This window comes from Dromaius novaehollandiae, chromosome 2, assembly GCF_036370855.1.
Source record: "Dromaius novaehollandiae isolate bDroNov1 chromosome 2, bDroNov1.hap1, whole genome shotgun sequence".
Classification (NCBI taxonomy): domain Eukaryota; kingdom Metazoa; phylum Chordata; class Aves; order Casuariiformes; family Dromaiidae; genus Dromaius; species Dromaius novaehollandiae.
Genome location: NC_088099.1, coordinates 120,365,211 through 120,392,841, shown reverse-complemented (window position 1 = coordinate 120,392,841; position 27,631 = coordinate 120,365,211). Strand labels below are relative to the sequence as shown.

The 27,631-nt window shown below is 40.6% G+C and overlaps 1 protein-coding gene across 6 annotated transcripts in view; it reads left to right on the top strand.

Moving 5' to 3' along the window:
• The window catches only part of ZNF521 (zinc finger protein 521), a 232,229-nt gene that overhangs the window by 179,552 nt on the left and 25,046 nt on the right, over positions 1–27,631 (top strand). For all 6 annotated transcript variants that reach the window (XM_064507330.1, XM_026095949.2, XM_064507328.1 and 3 more), the window contains 2 exons: positions 21,223–21,354; positions 24,056–24,171. In XM_064507330.1, coding sequence (XP_064363400.1) covers positions 21,223–21,354; positions 24,056–24,171 — 248 coding nt within the window. The remainder of the gene's footprint in view (positions 1–21,222; positions 21,355–24,055; positions 24,172–27,631) is intronic.

Below are 27,631 nucleotides of genomic sequence, written 5' to 3'. Positions count from 1 at the left end.
AAGGGTAAATAGAGGACATTCGTTTGTTCATCAGCTTCCAAATCTCCTCTCTCCCCCTCCCAAAGGGGGGAGAGAAGAAAAAATAATTTGGAGAAGGGGGCTCGGAATACTTCATATTCTCTTTTGCCCATTCCTAGCAGAGCCAGGCATGAACAATTAAATCTAGGGCTTCCCTGTGGTCTGTGAGTAACACAGCACAGTGCTAACCATCAGGGCACAAAGGCAGACAACAAAAGGGGCTTTTTTATTTTTTGTTTACCCTTCAGGACACTGTTTACCTTATCACTGAAGGGAAAGTTATCATCTCATCCCTTTTGGAAATTGTACTGGGTTGATTCTGCACCTCCAGGTATCAGACTAGCTAGTGATAAAGTGGGCACATCAGCCGGGGGTTAGGAAAGTCATACCGGGAGCTGTTGCACTCTCTCTCCCAGTCTCACTCCCTCTGTCTTTCTGTCTCTTGCTCTTTCTCTGTCAAACCATTTTCTCTCTCGCTCCTTCTATCAGCAGGAATGATTTTTTTTTCCTTCCCCCTCCCCTCTAAATTTACTTCACAGCAGATTGTCTTGTAGTAAATCACCAAAAACCCAAATAGCACTAAAGCATTCTGATACAACATTAGCATTTGCTTAACAAGCACAAGATAAACATTAAACAAAGAACTGCATTTCTTTATTAGAGGCTGCAAGATACATAATCCATGAGCACAAGAAACATGGGACCCAGTGGATATGCAGATGTGTGTTATTTCATTGGCGCTGGGCGGCCTTGTTAGAAAAGGTTTTCATCTGAAGGCTTGGGGGTGGATAGTTGACTGTCCCTGGTGGGGCTGTAACTAGATACAGAGACTGTTGCAAGCTAGGCTGGGCTCCCTGGTGGATGTGCTGATTGGACAGCCTGAGGAAAACTTGGGAAGCATCAGGAAGTGAACTCAGTCACCTTGGGGATGAGAGGGTAGAACCAGATGAAGGCATTTGACTTCTTTTCTAACTCCCACTAAGGACAGATTGCCAGTGCAATCCAGCCTCCATAACTGCAAATCAGGCCCTTTCCCCTATGCCGATTTCATTAGAATGGCCAGCATGGTGCAAAGAGGAGGGGAAAAAAAAGGTTAGACACAGTAATTTTACAGGCAGGCGGGTACAAAAAAAATCTGCATAATTAAGCAGTCAAGGCTGCTAATAGGGGAGTTTATATGCTGTGGGACCAGGCAAGGGCAGCACATATGGATATAGCACTGGATATTAAATCTACGGCATGCAGACTTACTTCAGGGCCCTTAGAGAAAAGGCTAATTATAGAGAGAGGAATTGTGTTTACTGGTCTGTCTTGGGCAAAGATGTTGAGAGAAGTGCAACCAAGTTTTGCAGTTAGACATGAACAGTCTGTTAATAGAGATATCAAAAATATGTGCTTGTGGTTGCTTCATATCTAATCAACAGGAAATCACAGATTCCGAGACCCCCTTCTCCCAGTTAAATGAGGAGGGAAAAACACATACATATACATATTCCGGATGCAGGATGTGAATGTGTTCATTATTAAATTGCTGAAATTTAATCTGAACCAAGCTTTTTATCATCAATAAATTATATTTAGCAGTTTACCCTAGTTTAGCTACTCTTGTTTAAAAATGTCAGTGCTTCTGGGTATAAGCTTCAAGTCAGCATTTAAATATAAATGGGTAATATGAATGGAAGTTGCAACGGGCAGGACTGAGCAGTTAGAGAAAGGGTATGTTTATGTAACAAGTCCTGACGTGGTGGACATTAACATTTTATAATGCAGATCAAAGGTATGGAGAAGACCCAAGAGCCCTCAGTCAGAGGCTCCTAGCAACTGTCTAGTATGCTCCATGAGATGATTTCTCCAAATTAGAAAGACTTAGACTATTCTTTGTCTACATATATAGATAGAGATATATATATTTTTAATGCTTTAAAAAGTGATAAGCCTTTTTCTAGCTCCCTGCCCACTCCCCAAGGAAAGAAGTGTCTCATTTTACTGAAAGAAGGCAAGCAAGGCATTATCATGAAACAGTGCCCCACATCCATAGCTATTAGGAGAGGCCAGGATCTACTGCCTATTTTGATTTAATGTTTTGCTGCTTTACGCTTTTGTCCATTTTGTGCTTTGATGTAACATAGATACCTCTACCATCTGGTTTAACCCTATTCTGAAGTGCTGGAAAGCAAGAGTGGCAATCAAAAGACAGCTGTGATGGCCTCATTCAGCATGGCACATGTGAGATGCTGGGTACCCATCAGCACCTCTGGAATTTAGTGTGGTTTTAAGGCACTCTGGAACATGTAGGAGGAATCTCTTGATTTGGCTTCCTCTATTGTATGAGTAGGGAGAACCAGACCAGCATTCAGGGAATTTACTAGCTGAGATAAATTTTGTGTTGAATGATGTAACAGCACCACGATATCACACAGTGATGTACAGAAGCACATGCAAATACAGTCTTTGCTCCAAATTGTTTGCAAAGGTACTCTAAATGTTCACTTTAGAAAGAAAAGGACACTTCACTAATTCGGTAAATAACTAACTACAAGCAGGCCTTCCAGCAGTTACATGAGATCCCAAGTCATATGGTGGTTAAGCACACAGGGTGCCAGCCAGGCTGACCATGAAGAACGTGCTCTGTCTTTTTTTATATTGTACCCAGAAGTGAGCCGTGAGGAGGAGTGCTGGGGTCACCTGGAACTGGCCAGCCTGCTCTGCACTGGGTGGGACGTCTAGTGCATGGCAATAACCTGAAAGTCCTGGGGCATCTGGGAGAGTCCAAAATTTCCCTTCCCCGTGCCTCACCCAAAGTGATAGGTAACTAAATTATGTATATTAAAATGCTGTTGTTTGTGTTGCTGATAAGCCAGAAAGCTCAGCATATGTATGAAGCCCTATTTCTTGAGGGTGCAACGCTAATGCAGCTGCATGGCCAACATTCATGTCTGTCTGGACATCAGGCCTCCCCATTGGAAGGGAAGAGAGAGGGCTCAAAGAGAACTGTATTTCTAGTCATTTTGTGAGAAGGCAGTTGAGTGGAGGAGAGAAATCTATATAGCATTCCCAAAGAAGGAAAAGCTTCAACCCTTTCTGCACATTACAGAATCTGTAGAGGAGAACAGAAAAAATAGGACCTGGGAGAGACCTTCTGCATGTGTCTTCTTGGACACAGAGTCAGTCAGCTGGGAAACACAAGTCTGTAGAAAGCAAGTCTTGCTTCCTTTCCAGTTCATGTAGAATTGTTTGCTTGTTTTTAATCTTTTGCTAACTTGTGTTCATCTTCTCCTTCTGCTCATCCGGGAAGCTCTCACTATACTACAGTTTCTTTTCCATGCATAGCCATTTCATCTACTGGTTTTTACAATAGCTCCCTGTTCCTTTGTTTGGATTTGTAGATTTAACATAGGAACAAAGACATATGCACATGTCTGCATGCACTCACTGTTCCACAGTTTACACTGCAGTTAAAAGAATTAATGAAAATCCTATTCAAGCAATTTTTTTCCATACACTTCTGAGCAAATCTGGCTTAAAACATTTGCAAGGTGCCTGTAACAATGATATTGAAGTATCGGTATTGCCCTATTTGAAAGACACTTTGCGGACAGCTGTGTTATCAGTTAAGGCATAAAATCGTGAAAGATGCTTGTTTTAAAGCCTATTTCAAGAATAAGTTGCAAATACTTCAGCCAAAAGGCAGGGTAACTTTTCAGTAGGGAGGAGCAAGTGGATAACCTGTCAATAGTGATGATCTAACGGCAGTCTCCAGCCTATGCTGTGTCATCAGCCAGCTGTCAATCTCACCAGTGTGTCTCAAAAGCACTAATTGTTATGATAGCATCAGTGTGAAAGCTGCTAAGAAAAAAAAAAGTCCCTTGGTGCTGCTGTGTAAAAGATAGGCTGAAGATCAAAGTTCAGCTTGGCTTTACTGGATTTCCTTTTTGCTTGTCTAGCTACCTGTTAACACATTACTAAGCACCTAATTGTAGCTAGTTGTAGCTGTAGTTATTTTGTTGGTATAAAACAGCAATCAGGCAGACTACATGTAGTCTCCTTTGAATAAGGCATTCACCAGCTTCTTGTAGAAACATCTTCCCTTCTCCTCTGCAGCCCATCAGGCTTAGATGAGGGGAAAAAATGCCTATTCCTCCTTATACAAATGCGTGTTGGAGACCTACTCCGGCTATGTTAAGGAATAAATCAAAATTTAGGGAGTAATCCTGCTTAAAGGAGTGGTTCAAGCATCATTTCTATACACAATTTTAAATGCATATGCACCTATCTTTTATTGATAGGCATGAAGCCATGTTGCTGCATCTTCCATGTTCTCTTTGTCCAATACAGTTTATTCATTGCTTGGTTGTAAGTAAGTCCTGCAAAAAACAGGAAGTACTTCTACCTCTCTTCTGATTAGGGGCTTCAAAGACAGGAATAATGACCGTGTTTAGATAGAGTCTGATATAACACTGACATTAGAAGAGTCATATAATTATAACTAGCAGACACCTGTCAGTGATATTCTCTCAGTATTCTTCCACTGCTATATTTGGCTCCTTTTTGCTCCATTAATCCACACATTCCAGTCTCTTAAATCCTACTGCTTTTTCCTTCTCACCATCTTAAAGATCTCTCCCATTTCTTTCCACCTCTACAGCCAATTCTCTTATTAGGAGCCAAATTATATTTCACTTTGACTGTGTTGCTCTTCCTCAGACTAGACAAATGCAACCACCAAGCTAAGTTTTTGGATACTGATTTATGTAGTTTACTTATAGTTACTTATAGTACTCTTGCCTTTTTATTGTGATCATTTTCAAAGCTTTCTATCCAGCCCTGCCTATGCTTGCTTTTTGAGAATCCTGGCTCTGCCCCTGTGCCCTTCCAGTGCTCATACTTTGAACACCTATTTCTGGAGTTGCATGCAATTTACTGTAACCTTTTATCATCAAGCTCTTGTGCTTTGGAGGAATGCTGTCAGGACCGCTGCACAGCTCCACCTTGTCCAGCTTTATGTTTTCTTCAAAATTTAAATTGTACCATGTTGCCTGGAGTGATTAGTTGTTTGTTTGGAAAAAAAAAATCACAAATATGTCTGTGTTATTCTGTGTTCCTGGTTACATTCTTTTCTGGCTTTTCTGAGAGGTTCTCTGGGCTGGGCCCGCCCTTATGGCATATGGTGTGAAATGCCAGGAACAGAAAAGAAGGGCAAATGACAGTATGTTCTGCTCCTCTTCTCATTCTTTCAAACTCAGAGAGGATACAGCCACAAAGCCACTTACCTGCCCGCATCTCTTTTGCTCTCAGACATCTTCAAACAGTCTAGAAAAATAGATTTCTAAGAAGATTCCAGTGATGGGGATTTAGGATTTGGCAAAGCTTATAAAATCAGCAGGATTTGGGACGCGATCCTGCAGATACTAAGGACATCTTACAAAACCCTAAGTAAGGAGACAAGCAACAGAGGGGAGACTATATTTATCCTGGTAGGCAATACTCAGGACTTGAAAACAATTGACCCTTTTGTTTCTATTTATCCCCACTTTTGCAACCCTGCCAGGCCTAATTTAGCATCTGTACTCACCTTCCCTGAAGGCAATGCAGTCTTTTACTTGGCTTGAAACTGTTTTTCCAGAAACCTTTACCTCAGCTGGTACAGGGAGAGATTTCTTGGAGAAGGGGTTGGGTGTGTGAGCTGGGTCCCACGGTTCTTTAGTTTTTTTAGTGCTCTGGGTGTATCTCAGGAGAGGAGCAGGCTGATGATTGTATTGTTTTAAAATGTCAGAAGGACTTCTGGGCACAAAGAGCCTCGTCCTTTAGAGCCACCCAACTCCTGGCAAAAGCAAGAGGGGTGCAACCATAGGGAAAATTTCAAAATGAGATTGAATGATTGTGAGCGTCATTATCACCAGGAAATGGGATCACTCATTTGACGGGGGTAAAAAGGACTGCTAAAAATACATGGTGCCCATCCATTTCTCCCGTTCAGTATTGCAACCCAGCTGCTGAGCTGGGAGCTTTATCTGCATTTGTGACACATCCTGCATTAAAGAATAAATAAATAAATAAATAAATCAGAGAACATACAGTAGATGCATTTTACTGCCAGAGTGGAACTTCACAATCCTACCAGGGGACGTTTTTGTAATGTTTGTAATGTGCTGCTATCGTGCTTTAGCAAAGAAAAATGTCACTGCTGGGCTTTATTTTTAACAGACTTTTTTAACATCAATTAATGCAAGCAAATGTAGTGAAGCAGATCTTACTTTTTATTTATATTTGGGTGAAAGCAGTAAGGGGGCTTGGGAGAATGCCGTGTATGGGGGGTGGGGGGATGTTAAACTCCAGGCAATTCCACAGCAGAGAGGGATTTTTTTAATACTATGATTAAGCAGGTGAGCACCCAGCTTCCACTGGCAGTCCCAGGGGTTCAGGAATCAGGCTGCCCTTGAATATTTCATTCACGTTGTAGCTTAAAAAGCACATTACAAAACACACAGTAAGTTAGCCATCATGAAAGACCATATCCTCCACTGCTGTAAACAGGGGGTCACGCTGCTGAACTCAGTTCACCCCCATGTGCATTCTTTTTATTAAAAGAGGTAAAATTATCAGGCAGCCCTAAGAAGTGACATTTGTTATTTATGGCACGAGTGCTGTAAGAGTTGCATCTTATTATGTATCCCTCTTGTTTGAAACCATTATGTTTGCAGTGTTTTCTGTCTTCCTCCTGTTTCTCTAACACAAATGCAAACACACATGCAGGACTGTAGGCAAACTCTTACCTTGCAACATTGATTTGTTTTGTACTCTGGGAAGAGACATCACTGCAAACCTTGGCAATGCAATGTGCATCTCTTTCTTGCGGGCCTTTCATGGAATTAAAGGTGAAAGCTAACTGTTATTTTGCAGCTATTTGGCTTACCCTGAGGTGACAGAGTTTTGACGTGAGCACAGAGGAACATGTGATTCAATGATAGCATACTGTCCATGATGTAATATCAACATAGCAAGCTAAGGACAAAGCAACGACTTTAATTTGGAATTTTCCTGCTATTGCCACTTTTTACTGAGACCTTGGCATGATTAATTTTCTCAGTAATGCTGATGTTTTGGCATGTTGGCCAAGTTTCTGTTTGCTATAGCTCACTTCCAGTTTTGTTTTTTTTTTTTTTTCTTCACAGCCACCTTGTTTTTATTTTATCTGTTTTGGGAGAGGAATAATGTGTCAGTTGCAAAAATAAAATTTTGGAAAAAGAAAGGTGTTGGTAGATTGGCTACCCAGTATGGCTGTCCTTTCTCTTGCTTCCCCTCAGTTTGTTTGCTGCTCTGCTGGTATTCTTCGCCAACTATTATTTTCAGTTCTGATCTTTGGCTTCTGGTACCTGGCTGAACTACAGAGGCAGTCCACCGTTTCTGCCATATAATTTTCAAACGCTTAACACAGCATTTTTTCTTCTCCTTTGCCCTATCATATATTCACTGCCCCAGCAGTGAAACAGAACTGAACATCAACAAAATGTCTCTCTTACTTATTAAAGTATCACAGGATCAAAATCTGCATCATTCATTCTTGACAAAATGCATTGCCAAATCTAACAGGGGGCTCTTGTGGGTCTGTTTAACAGACAGTAGAGCAGGTGAGTTTGCCCTCTTGCTCTCCTCATCGTGCTTTCTTTTTTTCTTTTTTCTTTTTTTTTTTGACTTCTAAAATGCCCCAGTTTTTCCAAATATGACTAGAGGGGTAATACTTGTCCTTGACCTTACTTTTTGTTGTTCAAATCCTGCCTAGTGTTAAATGCTTTCATTCACCTCCGAGTTTAATAAATTAAAAGTTGCTACTTGAGTGAGGTGAAGGAGGCAACTGAAGGTGCTGAGGGATATATTCTAGCTACTTTACATCTTTACTCCTTGGATACTTGTTTTCCTCACTCTGTTTGGAGAAAGGCTGACAAGTAAGCATAGCATGACTGGCGCTGTCAGTAAGTACATAAATGTACAGCCTGCAAGGTCTCTGATGGAGACGCTTAAACAGTGTCAGGGATTCAGGATGATGGCCCTCAGGCTTTCAAAGAGAAGAGACGAGGCAAGTTACCTGTACACTTTAAAAAATTCTGTTGATAAATACTTGTATTTTTTAATAGTGTAAGGAGGTTAATGTTGATGAAAACAAAATCATGTGGAGCTCATCTTTGTTATATAGTCAAGGTATACAATATTTTAATTTTTAATTAAAGGTGGCTTGAATGAATCTGTTCTGATCTTAGACAAACTGTCATGAAGTCAGGAAATTAAAAATGTCAGATGCCCACAGCATCTTTATGATTCCACATGATAGCTGTAAAAATATTTTAGATTTTTTTTGCAGGTAATAATGTCTGGAATTGCTCTGTAAAAGGGATGGCTGTCTTCACTGGCAGTCTTCTTTTCCCTGAATAAATGTGAATAAACCCAGGGTCCACAAGTACTTTCTGGGTCTCCTTCCATTCTTCTGCTTACTCTTAAACTGTGGCAGCAGTATTTGTGGATAAATAAAATATCCTCAAGAATGTTCCTATCATCTTCCTTTTCCCCTTTCTCTCCTCTAACTTATAATAATGTGGGGCAAAGGTCTACTTAACATAACACGGTTACAATAACTAATACATTTGTATTTCTGCTATGATGAGAGGTCTGCTGTAGTGAGACTCATCCACTGTTGCTGCTTCTTCTCGGCAGTGTTAATTATTCTTCAGGCTCGTGTAGCGTGCATATGGAAACACAAAATAAGTGATTGGGGAGTAGGATATTTTTGGGTTTATTTGTTGTGGCAGTGTCACTTCCACTCTGACACCAACTCGCAGCACAATACTCCTGATCTGTAATGAGGTTGTGTCCCATGATATATATTAAAAGCACTAAATAGTCCCTTGCTTATTGAAAAACCTCATTTATCTGAATTAATTTTGTGTCCCCCATTTCATTTGGGTAAATTAGGTTTCACAGTGTTTCACAATTTGATCACAAGTGTCACAATATTTAGTGCTTTTTTTTCAGCCTGAGCCCCTCAAATGAGTAGTGCATCAAATTCTCAGCCTTCTTTAGGAAAAAAACCAAACTAGTATTAGCTTTTGTGATTACAGGGAAGTCCTGGGAGGGGAAAATCCCCAAACTCAAATGCACAGTCCAGAATTCCAGGCACACGCTTGGTTAAATTTCCTGATTTTTAACCCATTCTCATGATTTTTCAGCCCTCGACATTAATGACTTGGGGTTCACTGGATTGTGGATAATTTGTGCAAATATCCACAGCGTTGTAAGGCTAGACTGGGTCAGCGCAGGCTCTCGTAGAAGGATCTTTGCAGTTTCTTAGACAGGGGAAGCACCGATATCCTGTGAATCTTAATGGCTCATAGGCATAATTGAGTGGAGATTATGCCTCAACTCCAGCTTTTCACTGTCTTAAAAGGGGATTTTTTCAAGCTATGGGACTGCTGTGCCGTGGGTTGGCGGCCTGTTCTGTCCTGCGCACACCTGCTGACCCAGCTAAAAGATGACTGGACCCAATTCAGCCGCTGCAGCTTCATGGAGTGCCGCCGCTGCCTGGCATGGTGTCCGCGAAAGGCCTCGCGCCAACGCGGGACGCTGGCCTGTGGCAGGGTGAGAGGAAACGCTGCGCGCCACCACACAGCGGGCTCCAGCTTGGAAGCCACTCGGGGGCAGCCCGTGCAGGCAGCACTGGGCCCAGCGGCTGGCGCGGGGAGGCCAGGAGCACAAGCCGAGTGCAAAAAGAGAGGGGGGCATTTGGCACTTGTCCAAACACCCAAGGGAAAGCAGGGGGATGGTCGGGCTCAGCTGGAGAGAAACCCAAGCAAAACCCTGTATCTTTGACTCCCTCCTCCCGACTGCTGCTAAGTGTGGTTAGAATCCTCCCCCCATTCTTCTGTGCTGCAGCTTTTTTTTTCCTACCTCTTCTTATTCAAATGAAGTAGCACACACACAGGCATATACACCCAGTGAAAACTCAGTGGGCCTTTTTCAGAATATTTCAGCCAACAAATGCAGTCTTGCAAGTTATTTATTAGAGCATGTCTCAGTAAAAGGATAATGCCTTATAGTGGTCAGCCAACTCTCTCTTGCTGTAACAGTCATGTTTTTCGTATCACGTCTCAGATTTTCTTGGAGCCTTACAAGTGTTTTTTGGTTTTTCAGTGATGTTAATCACCTCGTAGTCATTTAATGCCATGCTACATTTTTTCAGTTCTATAAGTTTTATCTAGCGAGGATATACACTGAGTCGAAAGCATATACATTTATTTTTCCTGTAATAGTGTTGTATTTTTTTCCCTTGGTAATATAGTTGATGCCTTATAGTTGTAACCTGCTGTTCTTTTTAATTGCATATTCTTATTAATTGTATAGTGGTAACATTGTTGGCTGCTTGAGCCATTTGGCTGTAAAAATGCATTTATCATTATTGCCATTGGAGCTGCACTAAATTACCCAAGATCTGTCTGGAGATAAATGCTTCTCCACATTTCTTCAGTGAAATTTGAATGAGAGTTAAATCAAGACTTTTCTTTTGCCTGTTCCCCTCTAGCTAGGTTTCGTGCCCTTGTCCTTCTTCTGTTTATTCCCTTTTTTCCTCCATCGACTTTCCTTTTCAGTCTGCCCCATCTTTTTTTCTTTGTTATCATTGCTACTGTGGTCTGTTCTCCTTCCCCAGCCAACCCCTCTATAACAAGTCTTTCCTTCCTTGCATATTCCCATCTCTGCCTGTCAATGATGCATCTCCTCCTTTCAGCCAACTCTGCCCTGTTTCTTCTCCTCTGTTGTTTGTTTTTCTCTCCTTCTCTTATTTTGTGCTCATCTCTGTTTCATTCTGCTACCTGGAAGTTTGCTGGAGAGGGGAGATATTTTAGACACCACTTCTCAATAGCTAGAATAGTGGAAAATGATGTCTTAGCATTAGCAAGGATTTAGGTTTGGTGAGGACTTGGAATATGCATATAAAAGTGGCATTCAGAGTTTAAAAAAATAAACTTACTGAATATGACAAATAGAGGAAAAGTAACTAATGGGCCCTGGTTGTTCTCTTATACACAAAGTGAAGAACTTTCAATATAGAAATCCCAACAGCTGTTTGTTCAGCTCAGTGTGAAGTCTTAATACCAGCAGAGAAAGTGGGAAGGAGAGTGGAGTAGGTTTAGGATGAAGTCTGGTCCTTTTTTGATACATGAGCCCAAAGCTGCTTGTTTCCTTTGTAGCAGGATCAAACAGAGAGATAGGGAAAGGTTAGTGCAAATTAAAACTGAGATTTCTCATGCTTTCCTAAATAAAACAACAAAGTCAGACTTGAGCAACATAAATAATACTTCACATTAAATGGAGCTCTATCATTTCAATACATTTCCATACAAGGAGATCTTTGCCAAATTGGCAAAGCGGTTTGCTCGGGTGAAAAGAATGTAATTAATGGTCTGGTTATCAACACAGATCTGAGGGTCTTCACAGCCTGCACCATTTCTTCCTCCCTGATTTTTCTGAGGGCTGAAGAGGGGGAAAGGGATGAGAGGGAGGTTAAGAGAAGAGAGAGCAGGGAGTTCATACACTCCTAAACAAGTTTAAGAGCTGGATCAATTTCCTAGCAATTCCTGCTCATTTCAAAGCATTCTTTACCTATGTAAGAAGATGCCAAATGGGCTGTGACTCTTATCATGGCATTCAGATTTGAAAAAAAAATATATCAATAGTATCTAATATATTAGAAAATATGAGGAAGCACTGTTATTTCTTCATGCTAGCAACTCAAAATATCCACTCATACCAAAAAGCCCTGTTCTACTCTACACTGCTCTGCTCTGCTCTACTGTGTCTTTCTTTTTTTCCATTTTCCTTTTTTTCCCCTCTTTTTAAGAGGAAGCAGACAATTCTTTGTAGCTTAGATAAACAGCATTTCAGCATTTAGAGACTTTATCATCCAGACATGTAGTGGCTTCATGCCAAAAATAAGGAAGGCAGCCCTGACCCTTTCTGTATACTCAGAACAAAAGAAATACCTGATGAGAGCTGTGTACAAAACATAATTTCTACTACTGGTCCACTGTGGTATACAATTAGTAATGATTGTTTGGCTATCTCCATGCAAAAAGACATTTTTCTGGTAGCCCTAACTTTAGAACAGGTTGCGTTTAGCTTATGTTTCATGAAATAGCCTTTTAGCTTAATCAATTTATGTTTTCTTTGTGCAACACTTAAAAATAGATATACTTGTACTTTTACCAGTTTCAGAAGTCCCAGACAGGTGGGCATTAATAGTAGATATTTAATATCAAGCAACAGAGAAAGCTGCCTCTCCAGTCGGAAAGCATGAACAACAAGAAAAAGAAATCGCACCTTACGCAGTGAGAAAAAATATTTATATTGAATGGGCAATGCTAAAAAAGCAAAAGCTTTTTACTTATATTTCACTGTTCTTAATTCTTTGCAATACGAGTGTGACATTTTTATTAGTTTTTTCCCCTTACAGTTTGATTAAATTGTTAATAACTGCTTTGCTCAGGCAATCTATGGAGCCATTCAGATTGTAATTTTACTTTGCTAGAGAAGGTTTGGTCCAAGAAACTTTCTCCTCAGAAAGAAACAGGCTCTCGGCTCAGAGATGAGAACAAAGAAAAACTCGATTATAATCTTAATTCTGATACTGTACTTGTAATGATGGGCAGATTAAGCAGGGCCTGATTCTTCATCCAGTTAAATTTAATAAGAGAGTTTTCATTCTCTGTATGGGGTAGAAAAACAGCGCCTTAGCAGCTCTGGGGTTTGTTTACTTCATCTGTAATACGGAGCTAGTAATCCATACGTCAGTGTGCAGTGCAGGGATTGAGGGCTTGACCTCGCACACTTTGGCAGAAATTAGTCCCGTGGAAAGTCTAGACAAGAGGCTAGTAAGACAAGAAGCCTGCTCCCCTGCGTTAGTTATGCCAGCACTTGAAGGATCAGTCTCCAGGTTTTTAATCAGTGCTCATTAAGTGCTTTTTGAGAAGGTAAATGTTGAGCTGGATCATCCTGCTACAAATAACTTATATCACTGAGCTTATTCCTACTGGTTTACATTTCTTTTTATATCCCATGGTAGAGTTGTTTCCAAAATAAGTTCTATCACATGGGATTTTGTTGCAATGATACAGTGTAACCTTGTAATGTGTATAGCTACCTGACACAACACAGACTTTTTTCTGAGCAAATTTTAATACCTTTTCCTGGTGCAGTTACAGACAAGGAGTAGCAAATTATGCATGTCCCATCAATTGGTGAATAGCCCTGTTACTGAATTCTTGAACTCTCTCCTGGTAGCCAGTTGCCCAGAAAATGCTGTTCTTTGATAGAGATGGCATTTGCTGCATTTAAATCATTCCTGCTTGAGCTGAAAACATGACAGTTATTAAGAAATAGGTGCTGCCAGTTGCAGAAGGAGCCCTTTCATTTTAATCCGGCATCACCGTACCTAGGCAATTTGTGGGTTTAATACAACATACAAGGCGCGTGTGGTAAGAAGAGTTCACTTACAAGCAGCCAAAGTGAGTGCAACCAAGCAAAAAAGTGAACAGTTGGTGAAGTGAAATGCATCCCTTGCTTCAGACAGAAATACAGTGGAATGAAAGATGCAGTAGACTGGCTTTCCCTTAAGCAGATCTAATTTCAAAATCTGGCCCTGGAGAGATGAACTTTTGCTTTAATTGAGGAGGTGGATCCCAGCTCTTTGTCACTCCATCAGTCAGCACCCTTTTCCGTAGCGTTAGCAAAGTGTTAGAGAGGGCTTCAGTTTTTATTCCTTACAGGCAGAACAAGGCTTCCTAACTGCTGTTTCTGGGAGCCTGGGTGGCCTGGCCCCAGCAGCGCCATGCGCATCCTCTTCCTGCTAATACTGGCACAGCTCCTGTAGCCAGGATACTTAGGGACAGAGTCCTAGCCTGGTCTCAACTTCCCCTTTGGGAGGCTGAAGTCATCAGTGACTCAAGGGTTTAGGATTGTTCCTCGCATCTCGTCCACCTACTTCTTCAGGCATGGGTACAGCCTTGCCCAAAAATCATTTTTAACTGAAAAAAAGCAAAGGGAGAGACATGGCACAGGCTGCAGCCTGGTGTGTTGAGTTTCTTAGTTGTGCAGTCTGTAGCTAAAGTCAGTGTTCCAGTTAAAGTGGAGTTGTGAGTAAACACAGGCCACTGTACAGGCCTGCGTACGCTAGTAATAGTGCTCATGGCACAGTCGTGAACTCTGTGATAATAATGAAGAGAGGGGGAGGAAGCTATTTCCTTCCCCCCACCCTGCCGATGCAAAGGCAAGCACACTGTGATCTGCCCTGAATACTGCAAGAGAAACATAGCTGTCCTTCTGCCTTTGCATCCAGTCCACAGTCTTGTCCCAACATGATGGAACTACTTTTTCAGACTTAAATTTTTTTTCCAATAACTTGTTGTTTTTTCTCACAACTGTAAATTCCAGCTGTATTGTTTTTTCCTTCTGCAAGTTCCAGCTGTATTCTTTGCCTTTAGTATGTCTATGTCTTTATCACTATATTCCTGTCCTTTTCATGTCAACTTCCAAAACTAACACCATGGTGGATAGTGTTTTTCATGGAGGGTGCTGTGGTAATGTTTGAGAAATGGAAGATGACAGAAGCACTATTACAATCAGAGAAAAATTATGAACATGATGCCAGAGACTTCAGATGCTGTTTCATTTCAGCATCCAGCCTTTGAAGAGGTGGTGTGTGCTCCTTAGCAGGTGAGGAGACTTGTCACTCACTGACTCGCCATACTGGGCCCTAAGAATGAATTTCAGGAAGGAATGAGATTGTTTCTGGTGACATGAGGACCCTGGCGGGGGTTTGTGTAGATCTCAGTAGAATTAAAAAGATACAACTGCATCACTGTGAACTAAGAAGCATGGATGGCTGTGTACCCTGCAAATTCCAGTATTGTACGGTGCATTGTGTCCTTCCTGAGTTTTCTGTGTGAGATGTTGTAGCCGAGGGGGTTAGCTGTCATCCATCGCACTCCTTCGTTATTCCTCAGATCTCTGGCTTATATATGTGTGCTGCAAAAATTAACTCCGGGAAGAGTAGAAGCAAAGTGAAGAAGGAGAAATTGGTTTAGGGGCATGGTTTGCTTGTAAAAAAAAAATAAAATAAAATTGGAGTGTGGGAGCTGTGCACACTTTAGACCTGGAAAAATACAGGGACTGCAGGGCATTTGATTCCTGTGTTGTATGTGGAGGGCAGAGTTTACTCTACTCTTAGCAGATGCTTTTAAGCATGGACCCAGCCTCATGATGATTTACCAGGAGGACATCATCATCTTTGGACCTTTGCCTACAGATTTATTCAGAGTAAAAGGCAGAAGGACACTTCTGGACAATCTCAAGGGTGAATAAGAGAAAGAGTTACTTATAAACTGTTACAAATTGATACTCAGTAGTGGCTGTAGTGTTGATCAGACAATATAAGAGGGCCCCCAGTGGTTACTGACTTAACAGCTGCATGTAAGTCAGCCGGTGAACATTTGCTTGTAGCTGCTCTAGATTTGTTTTTATTGAACAGCAAGAAGCATAAACTTGGGACAAACAATCTAGAGGCTGCTTAAAGGGTTTCATTTGTTTAAAGTGTATATTGAAATGTCAGGGTCTTCCATAGAATGAACAATCTGCATTGGAGTTGGTAACGTAAATTGGGCCCAGCCATCCAAAGCCATACTTCAAGTGTGTGTGGGGGGGAGGGTTCTCATCTGCTGTACGATATCTCATTAGCACAACCTGGGTAGTCAGTGCTAAGACAGAGGATCCGCAAATATGAGTGTATGCTTGGCATAAGGACTGATTTTGTTTGCTTTTATAGCTGGTTATGAAGTTAGCTGCTGAGGTAATAGGGCTGCACCCCAATTATAATCTACCTGCCCCCATTGAAACATTTAATATTTGTGTAAATCTTGAACATTTATATGCATATTACATGCATTTATTTAGAATTGATTCGTGTTTACATATCCCCGCCTTCCAAGTAAAGATTACAAACAGAAAGTAATTTACATATGCAGAAGTTCTGCCTGCATCAAAGTAGTTTATCTACCAGCAGTGGGTAAACCATCCTCATCCATGTCGCTAGGTCTTAACCATGTCCAAACTCGTATCCTAACCATGGAAGGGCTACAGTAAGCAGCAGTTCTGTGCTGTACAGTAGGTACTTTGTTCTTGCCCTCCTAATGGAGTTGTTGGATCCATAATGTGAAGGACGTGCTGACTTGTTTTATGAGGTACCACATAAGGGAATGCAGCGCATAGTTTTCTGTTAGATCTGGAAAAGTGCAGGCTTTATATTAAAGGTTCATTTCTTTTTCATCGTTCAGCTAACTCATTTGCACTGTAATGCAGTTTCCTATTCCTCCTCCTGATAGTTGCTGCTTTTATACCTATTTTGCAAGCCATATTTTTAGTCTAATCCATACAGCAGTTGTCTAGAATTCCATAGCATTGCTTATTTCTTACCTATAACTCTTAATAAAAAATAGGGCTGTGCCAACCTATTATATCCTTAATAGAATATTCTAATGGTTATTAAATCAATTGACTCTGAATCTCACTTTAATAAATGAGTCAGACAGTATTTTCCAATTACTGTCAGCCGCCACCTTTCCAAAGAGCAGATTATTTTGATTGAATTTTTTAAAGCTGTTCAGCACTTTTTTTCTTTTCTTTTTTCTTTTTTTTTCTCTGAGTAACAGCAAAGAGCAGTAGCTCTCTACTGCAGGGAGGAAGAGCCTCCTGGACTGTATCTGACACTCCATTCCATTTCAGATTTATCCTAAATGGAAACTGAAAATGTGACATTTCACCGGTCCTTTATTTATTAATGATATCATACTTTGCACTTTCATAGCACCTTATCAAATTGTTTGCTAAACCTGAAGAGCTAGACTGGGGCCAGTGTGTAAACAGAGCCTTTTGCATGCTTTTTCCACATCTGGCAGCTATGCAGGAGCTGCCACATCCCAGCTCTTTCATGCCAGTGGGAGATAAAATGCTGGCCATGCTTTTAGATTCTCTACGGAGAGGCAGGCAGAGACAAAGCTGCACCCCCTCATCCTTTTGCAGTGCTGTGTGGCCCAAACAAGCAGGCAGTTGTCTACCTGGACATGTATCTTACATGTTTTCAAAGGCAGACAGCAGCTAGTCTTGGACTCTTCTATCCCAGTTGTATTAAAAGTCTTAAGGGAAACTAATTAGGTTGGCCTATTTAAGTAAAAGTTAAAAATTAACACCTCAACTTTAGAGATGGGTTATCTGAGAAATGGAGGCCATGCTGTCATGCCCAAGGTGATACAGTAAGTCAGTGGCAGAGTTTGGAACGAACCCCAGCCTTCCTGGCTCTTGAGCCAGTACTGTAACCTTATCTGTCTCCCTTACATTTAAATTATGCTGGTATCACATTCCTGAATTCAAGGCCTGGAACCTTGCCCTTTGTTCCAAGGATGTAGCGCGGAGCAGGTGATGTGCAAAAAAGGGTGAAATTGGGGAGGGGGGGCTGGTTTATAACTCCCCGAACAGCAGAACTTAGGGAAAAAAATTCTATTAGTTATAGAAATGTAGTCAGATTTTAAATGCGATCTTTAGAACTATGAGACTAGAAACATTTTATTTTTAAGGAAAAGCTTAGATTCTGCACAAACTGATGTCTCCTGCCTGGGGAAGTTTCCTATCTGCCCCAGACGAGTGGGTGAGGGTGTTTTTCAAACCCTTCTTTATAAGCCTTTAGGAAAATTCGATTTGCAACATAGAGTAATTGAAGTGGTTTTGATGTTTGTGACCAGGAGATCACCTCAGATCTGAGCGATATTGGAAACACAACAGGGTCACATTTAATGGGGTTCAATTCTTCTTGAACAACTACAAATATTGTGTAGCTAAAATTAGGTTTGCTTCAACATCATTACATTCCTACTTTTTCTTCATTAGCTAAGGTAATGGAAAGGAAAAAAAAAGCCTTTTCCGTTTGAATTCTTCTCTAGCTCCATATAAAAACTTTTCTTCTTAGGAAGCCTTTCTCCTTCTGAATGTCTTAAGAAATACCCCTTCAGTATTCCCATGCTCCGGAATGATTAGCATGGTTCATTTACAGTTTGCCAGTGATAACTCTGTGATTTGAGACTTGGCATAGATTATCATCACCTTGACAGGTGAAAGATCCTGAGATGGAGCTCCCTTTGTCCTGATTGCTTTGAATGTGTGTATCAGACAAACAGTCTGATGAAGAAGCTTCACCCCACAGGCTTTCCAGTCCGTAATTATCCTTTGTAGGGATTTGCACTACTTTGTAATGACCATGCCAAGGATCTGGATGTAGAAGAAATGATCTGATCAGGTATGCCATTCCTAATATGTGATTTACAAATTTGGGGAGGAACAGGCATTTGTGCACTGCTTGATGAGTCTCCCTCCTGTTTGCAGTACACACCACTCTTCAGCTTCACCTATGGATGTAGGTTGCGGTGTACAGGCTGCTTTGCAGAATATGACCATCTCTCTTATATGTACACATTGTCGCATTTCAGATTCTTTTTCGTCTTTTTTCCCTTCACGGTGCTGAAGCGAGCCACGCTTGCCTGCTGTCTGTAGTAGCACAAGCAGAGCACACTGGAAGGGTTTGTCAGTGGTAGTGGAAAATGCAAAATGCTGAGCAATTCCTGAGAATCCACTAAAACTGGCCCTGCTCAGGAAATGGGCAGCAAGTATTTGGTAAATGTTTGCTAATTTATCTCTAGAGAGTTACAAAAGGTGTCACCTAGCTGAGGCATCCCCCTACGTGTCTGCCCCCAGAGTCTTTTGCACAGAACGAACAGTGCTCAGCTCCTGGTGTGGCTGGTTGGGTGAAACACACATCAGCAAGCTGTGATCATCCGCCTCCGTTTCCTAGTCTCTCTAGAGAGGCTGTGGTGGCAAAACAGCTGAGATTGACCTGAGCCCCTTTCTAAGTTTGTGCTGAAGGTTGTCCTCAGTGGATCCAGCTAGAAATGAGTACCTGGTCACATGGGCTGGGAGTCAAAAGCAGCAAAGTTCTTTTGTGTGTTGCTGGTAGCAGAAACCAGCACCTCAGTGGCAATAGTCTGTGGGGCACAGGATCGCCCAGACCACTGACCTTTTCTCAGCTGACTCCCAAAGCAGACATGCCATTTCACACCCTTGTGATCGCTTTTCAGCATGTGGAGTCAGACAGGATAATTGAACGTTGCTTTAATAAAGGATTGTGCAGAGGACAGAAGGAGTTCTGCAGTCTGTTGTATGAGCACACAGACGACACTCTTGTGTGTTTGTCTATACCCATGACACCATCGTGTTGCATTAAGACTGACAGGAGGACAGAAAAGTAAGAGAAACATGCATGTGGCCATTTTACAGGGCCAAAACAGAGTCTAAAATTTCTCTCAAAGTCGCCAACTGAAAAACACAATTTTACCGTAATAGGAAATGAAAATGCCATATATGTGAACATTATGCGAGCTGGCTGTTTAATGGAGAGAGAGCTCCTGAGTTAAGGAGTATTGTGAAGGCATAAAATTTTGCAATAAGGTGTGCTTTTACCTGCTTACTCCACAGGAAAACCTCCCTGATCTTGTGTAATTGTTATGATTTTGTTGGTTTTCTTCTACACCTTATCTTCTCATTATAACAAATGTTTAAACCTATTAGACAACTGTATGACTGTAACTTTCAGTAGTCCCACATACAGAGTGGATACCACTGTGTGGCTTAGTTTGTGCTCTCTGAAAGCCTACAAATTCCCAACCTTTGCTAAAGATGCCGTAACTTACGTGAAGGCTAAATTTAGCTTTCAGACTAATGAGAAGTGAAAGCTCAGGGCTACCATTGAATTTTCTTCAATTCTGTTAAGTTATTAAGGATCATTTTGAGAGGACGTGTGACCCCATTCAGTTATACAAGCATCTTGTCATGTTTTCTTTAAATTGGTTGGGAGAATTTTTGTGTAGAATACAAAACGTTGGATCTGCTACATGCATGTGCTTCCTCTCACACTCTACAGCAATTGCCAACTGTGAACGTTAGTCATTACAGTTACTAATCACTGCAGGCAGTGCTCTGTTAAGCAGAAGGTAGACAGCTTGATATTTAGGTATTTGGGGTGGGCAGGGTGCTCTCCTAAATCACTCCCTTTCACCTGAGAAATATTACAGCAAGGTACCAGCCACCAAGCATTTTGTTCTTGTTTGATTTTTAATAATCAAATACAGTATTTACGTGCGAGATCAATGCTACTTGTGTAGCACACCAGTGACATACAGAAGGACCTTTTCTAAGCTGTGCTGTGGGAATTGAGGCCTCTGCAGCAGAGCTGGAAGCCACATCTTACCTAGCAACTGTTTCTAAGTAGGACAGCCGTTGACTGCCCTCATGGTGAAGTGGCTGAATCCTGCAGCACCCTCCGGAAGGGCCCCGAGCGGGAGGCAGGGGCCCGCCGAGGACAATGGCAGGAAACAGGGAGCCGGCAGCAGGGAATGGGAAGGGTTTCAAAGCCACATGACATTGACGGGAACGCTGTGTCCGGAAATATGCAGGGCCTGTTTTGAGCTCTTAGGAGGAAAACTGCAAATAAAGGAAAAATCTAGGACTGTCAGAAAGGCAGTTGGGAACTCCTGCATCTTGCAAAAGGTTTTATGCTTGCCTGTGAGATGGGAAACAGGCAAGGGAGTTAGGTGAGGGTATAAAATACCCTCGCCTGCCCCGCTGGTTACGAGGAATGCCACCGTCACTTAGAGTGGCAAAAATGTGTGAGCTCAGAGTTTTTACCTTTGATAACTGGGATAATGTGTGATCAACATTAGATTCCTCATGCACTGCTTTGGAAATGTACTCATTTGTGATGGCGTGATTCTGCCAAGAGATGATGTTCCTCGTCCCACTCATCATTTCCTACTGAGGTCTAATACTCTGCATTCCTCTTCAGGGGTAATTGTATGTGGAAAATCTATGCTTTTAATGCTCAGTCAAGCTTTGTATGTTCTGAAACCTCACAGATAAAAGAAGGCTCTAGCAGCCATAGATGCTGAGGAATATCCAGTTTCCTAAGCCTAGAAAAACGAAACATCTGATCAGTTCACAGATCATGTTGGACTCGCTCTTTGGTAACAACCGTGGCGAATTTCACTTTTCTTTTTATTTCTCCCCCAGATGAAGGACTGAACCATGAATGCAAACTCTGCAATCAGACTTTCGACTCTCCTGCCAAACTTCAGTGCCATCTGATAGAGCACAGCTTTGAAGGCATGGGGGGCACCTTCAAATGTCCAGTGTGCTTTACAGGTAGGAGGCAGTCTCTGTGTTTCCCCGTCATGGCCTTACTCTGCATGTGCAGACTTCTCACTTACAATTGTGTCATGTGTTGGCTTTTTGGTCAGTTTTAGGAGTGAGCATTAGATTTGTGCTCATTAGTAATATTGATTAGAAACCATTTAGAAAGCTGATCTTCTTGGAAGGTCAGGCGTCCATCTGTAAGGACTACATTTCAAGCTCATCTATCGGAAGTTTGGGGGTTTTATAATTGTGGAAGTAATAGTCTGTTACCTTCCAGTGTATCATGTTCATCACCTTCATGTTCCAAGCTTGCCAAGGTTAAAACTGCCCACAAATTTGTGCTTTGAAGTTATGGATATTTCATCTAAAATGATATAACTTAGAGGAGAACTTGGCCTCCAGGACAAGCACTGCTAGATGCAGCCTGTGCTACAACATTCTCCTCTGAACGACTAAGAAAGGCCACTCGCATGTGTTTGTTGGCTTATGGTGAGAAGAAACACCCTTGTAATGTGCTTTAGAAAGCAATCATGCTGTCTTGCCACAAGTCAAGTTCTGCTCTCCCCTGACAAAAGTCCAAGGGTGGAATAATCCTCCCCAAGTCAGTGGTGTTATTCAGTAGTAAAACTCAAGTGAGAAAATAACTTGACCCAGTAGGGCTAAGCACTGCAATGTCTGGGCCATAATGAGGAAGAGAAGAATGCTGTTGTTGGAAATGAAAACACATTAAAAGGATGCCTACAGAGTTGTTGTGTGCTTTTTTAAGGACTTTTTAATAGAACGTTTCATAAAATGATAACCTCAAACACAAGTGTTAATATGTAGCTTACATGCACAATTTTGCTTTACAAGATCAAAATCAAAGATAATCACAAACATGACAAAACACACTTTGGGTATTCTCGCATGAATAGTATGCTAATTCTGGAAGCCATTCAAGGTTTCTGTTCTCCATTAATGGGAGTGAAGGATTTTCATTGATAGGCAAATAGACCCGCTAATACTTTCTTTCTACTCCTCTTTGTTTGGCAGCTCCCCTCCCAATAAAACCTAAGTGCGTTCTACAAAAGAATATTAAAGTTAAATTTTTTGTCTCTCACCTACAGTGGTTGGTGATGGTTATTACCTCCCTGTGTTCAGGTTCACTTCTGTGAATTATAAAATTAAAAAAATACCTAGTTCATCTTAACTGCACAGCTTCTTGTTGTAAAGTCTGAGTGTGGATAGTACTGCTGTAAACAGTTTGCTTGTTAGGTGTCTGTGTTCGGTAATTCTTTCAGTTAGGCAGTTCTTTGTCTTTTAGCTTTATTACTGATTCTGCTATTTTTTTCTCTTGTCTTTATGTACACATATGTTATAAAGGGATTTTCTTTTAGTCTAATATCATGGGTCTTAGAGTTCCAAGTTTGGGTCATTTGTAAATGCAAAATATAAACACGTGCATCTCTAAAGTACCCACTGACCATTCTCCATGTGAGTGAGATCCCTGATAAAAGTAATCTTTTAATGTTTGAGGCAGTAGCCTTGTAAAATGTGTTAAGGAGTGTGGAGATAAGTCGATTCCAATCTGTGTGAAACATTTTTTCTTTTTTGCTGATGGGGTAAATAGACACTGAGCATTAATCATAAACAATGGTGTTTTATTAGCAATATGCCATTAAATTATTTTAGTGTGTCTTGCTAGAATATTAACTAGAAGTAAAAATCGCGAATATAAGTTTTATATGGAAAATGGAATCTGAGCAGGTTTTTTTCAAGCTAATGAGAAATGTGATTAAAATGTATGACTCAGAAGAACAATATTCTGATATTTTTGTTGCCTTGCAATTAGAATAATTTTAATGATTAGCAGTGGAGTCAAAGTCAAATGCCAGCATCTTTAATAAATCCTTTCCCTGCCTATACAGATTAATATTGTAGATGCAAACTTTTTTAGGTCACAGTGCACCAGGCATCCATCAGAAGTCAGTGCTGCCAACCCAAACACTGCCTCTAGCATATACAATTTAATTATTAATAGTATGTCTCCTAGGTAAACTGTTACACAGTCTTAGGGCCTTGTTTTGTAGTCATTAAAATTGAACATGTTTATATTATTGAAACCCTTGCATTCAGTGTGTAGGCAGAGTTGATCTTAAAGTATCCAAAGAGAATTTACCTGAAGTTCTGTTTCACATTTATAGACATTGCCCCTGTGTAGCTGTGGGATATAATTTTTAGCATTAACACATTTAAATACAGAGCTGTTTGTTAGCTTTAACTTTAGGCGAAGAAAGTAAACAGGGCTTTGGCATCTATGTTTTTCAAACCTGTTGGTTGCTAGGAAATAAGTTTTGTGTGTGGTCAATCAAAGTGCAGTAAGCATAAAGAAATAATTTTGAAGAGAAAATTGCATTTTTAAATCTTTAAATTTAAACTTCTCTGTTGTTGTTAGGTTGTTCTGTTAGGTCTCCTTTTGTTTCTTTTTTGTTTTTCTTTTGTTTTTAAACCAGGCATCTATTTCAATTCATTTAAAATGAAAAGGATCCCACTTTGTAGTTAAATAGTGCTGGTTGGTACCCATTATAGCAACAGTGTAATGTGAAATCAGAGTGTGCCAGCTTAATTTTACCTCTTGGAATTGCTGAGTGTTAATGGGAAATTGTTTGTAAAAAACTCTCCACTTGTAATATGAAATAATGAAAAGCTCGTTGTTTATCTAATATTTCAGTGTTTGTCCAAGCAAACAAGTTGCAGCAGCATATTTTCTCAGCCCACGGACAGGAGGACAAGATCTATGACTGCACACAGTGTCCACAGAAGTTCTTCTTCCAAACAGAACTGCAGGTACCACACGTGGGGGATATAATAGCATTATGTATTTGATAGCTGAGTTCAAAGCTTTGTTTGCCATGACCTACTCTGATGCTTGCTCATCATCATGATAGGGATGGGGAAAGGACAAAAGAAATTGCAGGTAATTCAATCTATGCCACTTCAAAAATCTGTTGGCAGCAAACCGCCTTGTACAGACCTGAATTTTGGGAGCTACCTTTGGATTCTTGCTTAGTAGGTTGGTGTAGCTCAAGATATTGTTGAGGAGAGAGAAATAGGCATCTTACTTTTCTGTTTGAGATCCAAAAAACATTTACCCAGGAGTGAAATAGGAAATAGTGCATTCTTCTGTCTCTGAATGTCAGAAACTAAGCATTGACATATCAGTGTAGGATGGGGAAAAAGACAGAATGTGTTTTGGTTTACCTGATGGCAAAACCCATTTTCCATAAATACCAACTTGGAAAAAAAAATAGGGCCATATGAATGGTACACTGTCTTCTTCTGTGCTCTCCATTGGGTTTGTAATGTTACTGTTCATTACTGAGGAACAAAAGGACACAGTGAAGGAAATAAATGTTGAACAATATCTGAAAACAGGCTTGAGTGAAGGAATTATTTGTTGTATTTCTGCACTGCTTGTGCTGCAATGAGAAGTGGTGTATATTCCTGAAATGGTGTTATATTTTGAGAGAGCAGAAGAATTATTTCTAAATTACTTTAGTTTACATTTAAATATTACGGTGGGTTGACAGAGCAAATCAGAAGAAATATTTGACTCTAAATTTTCCAGGTCTCTGTTTGCTAACAGAAGATCTATAGGGATAGAACAAGGGAAAATTGTTGTACAGTAATGCTTTTCCCCCCCATCCGATTTGTGATTTTTATTTGGAATGAAGAGTGTTTTTCAGAACTCAAGGGTTTTCAGCACAGTTCTTATAGAATGGGCCCCCATCTTTAAGGATTTTGGCTGAGTGTCCGATACTGATTTTGTTTTGGACTACAGCTGGATTTGGTCTCATAAACAGAGGCAAAAAGCTAGTGAGATATGCACATACATATGCTTATTTGGTATTTCAGTTACTAAAAGTTTTACATACTGAAAATTTGATATTAATGGTTGGCATGACCATATGAAATATTTCTTCTGTGGAAAAAAAAATCAAAGTTTGCACTATGCATCAATTCATTGTGTGAGAGACTGGTATTCGTATGTACTGCACTGTAATTTTCTCTTTCCTGACAATCTCTTCCTTCAAGAAAACCATAAGAAATAAAGCTTTCCTGATATCTTTCCTTACGTAACTCTGTCTAGGTGGACCTCTAGGTCATCTGGAGGACCATACCTGTGATACTCCAAGGTGTCTGAGTTGTATCTCTCTACTATTTTTAATAGACCCAAGCCTGTTTCATTTACTGTCCGTATGAGACAACACATGCAAGCTCTGACCCAAAGTGGAAGAGGAGGACAAGGAAAAGAGGACTTAGAGGTTGAGGGAAAGAAATAGTCATGCATAGTGATGGACAGGAAGAGTTTTGGAGTCAGGAAATGGACTGGGTTGTATAGGTAGTTATTGGACTGGTGGGAGAAATAAAGGAGAAACTGGGAGGGATGAGGAAAGGTCAGAAACTAATTTTGTTGTATTTGTTTCTTCCATAGCATGCTTTTTATGGAATCATTTTCTTTGCTTTTTTCAGTTAAAATTGTTGTTGTTGTTGTAGCAAAGTGTTTCCAATAAGGTAAAATTGCATTTTTTTCAGGAAAAATAATTTTGTGTAAAAAATTTTCACAAATTCTGGTGTTCATCACTGATTAATCAAGATGCAGAAGTAGGGAGAGATGGAGAGATCAGCAGTGCCTGGAAAGAGGAAAGAGATTGTTAGGGAAGATAGAACAAAAGGAAAAAGCCTCAGGAGGAGAGAAGATGGAGATAGGCAAAAGAAAACTGTGAAAGGAAAGAAACAGAAACAAGAGTATAGAAATGAGTTTTAACAACAATCTAGATTAGGTTTTAAAAAAAGCAGAACAAGTAGCTATTATGTTGAAGATAGAAAATATACAGAGGTCTACATATAGTTTTGGCTTGTGTGGTCAGTGTAAGATATCTGTCTCCTCTAAAATGTGCTCTCATTTCAAAACACATGGAGTCCCAAAAAGCTGCCTTCTGCATTATTATTATGAAAAAATCATGTTTTTCCACTCAAAATTCATTCCTGCCCAACACTCAGGGCAAGATTTTGCTGTCTCCATCTAAGCCTAGTTCATTAAAACTTCAACACAACCGAGGCACCTGGTTTTCTAGTGAAGGGCACAAAAGGATGTCCCTACAGAGAGACAAATTGTGCTCTGCTTTGGCTAGGTGACAATCAGTGTGTTCGTTGCTGTGTGCTGCAGAAGGCTCTTAATAGTCGACATCTCTATACCCTTAGAGACAGCCTCTCTCTGGCTTATTTGCACTGGCAAAAAAGAAGAGGTATTCATTTTCTTATTCACTTAATTCATTATGTTTATTATTTTAATAAACTTTGGTAGCCCCGCCCCCATTGAGAATGCATCATGTTTATAAAAATGCGGTTCCATCACGCCATTTGCATTCATTGGGTTGACTGGCTTTCTGCTCTTACCTCCAGTTATCTACCCAGGCTGGTGAAAGGGCAGCAGAGCACTGACTTTGGAGTCTGCTTTTGCTGAAAATGCACTGATCTTGAGCCTGCTCTCATTTAAAACCTATTCTAGCATGTATCGCTTTGTTCAGGCTAACTATCAGTTGAAGCAGTAGAAACTTTGGCAAATAGCCTGCTGGTTATGCTTCTCTGTCCTTGCACATTATCGCGGTTTGTGTTGGGGCTTGCAGTGTAACAGTGTATTTATTCCCTCTGTCAGGAATGATTCCTTGCTTTTAATTTAAACATGCATCTAAAGTGCATCTCCCATGCATGAGAGATGCTAAGCATATCAGATTAGAAGCCATGGACAATGCCCAGGCAGTAGGGCAGAGTAAGAACATGAACAGGATAGAGCAGAACAGAACAGAATAGCATAGAAGCCCTATCCATGCATATAGTATGGCAGATAATTATAGGAAATGAATTCATGGATACAGAAAATAAATGCATTATAATGATGTTTAACTTGGTGTTTGGCCCAGTACAATTCTTTGCTTTGCATTTTCTGACTGTGATCCCAGGAAGAACATAAGATTCCCCACATATTACATTCATCTTACCTTGGGGAACTTACTATCCCCTCATTTACCAATGTTCTCACAAAAAAACAACTAGGACTCTCTCTGGAGTTTTCCATGACTTCACTCCAGACCGCTTTTAGGAACTCAAGACACAGTCTCCTTAGCACCAAGTTCTGGTGAGAATGGAGATTAAATCACCAGCCTTGAAAATCAAATCTGCAGTGCATTATTCAGTCCTTACTCTGAAATAATGGAACTTTACATGAATTCATTGGTTGTTTTAG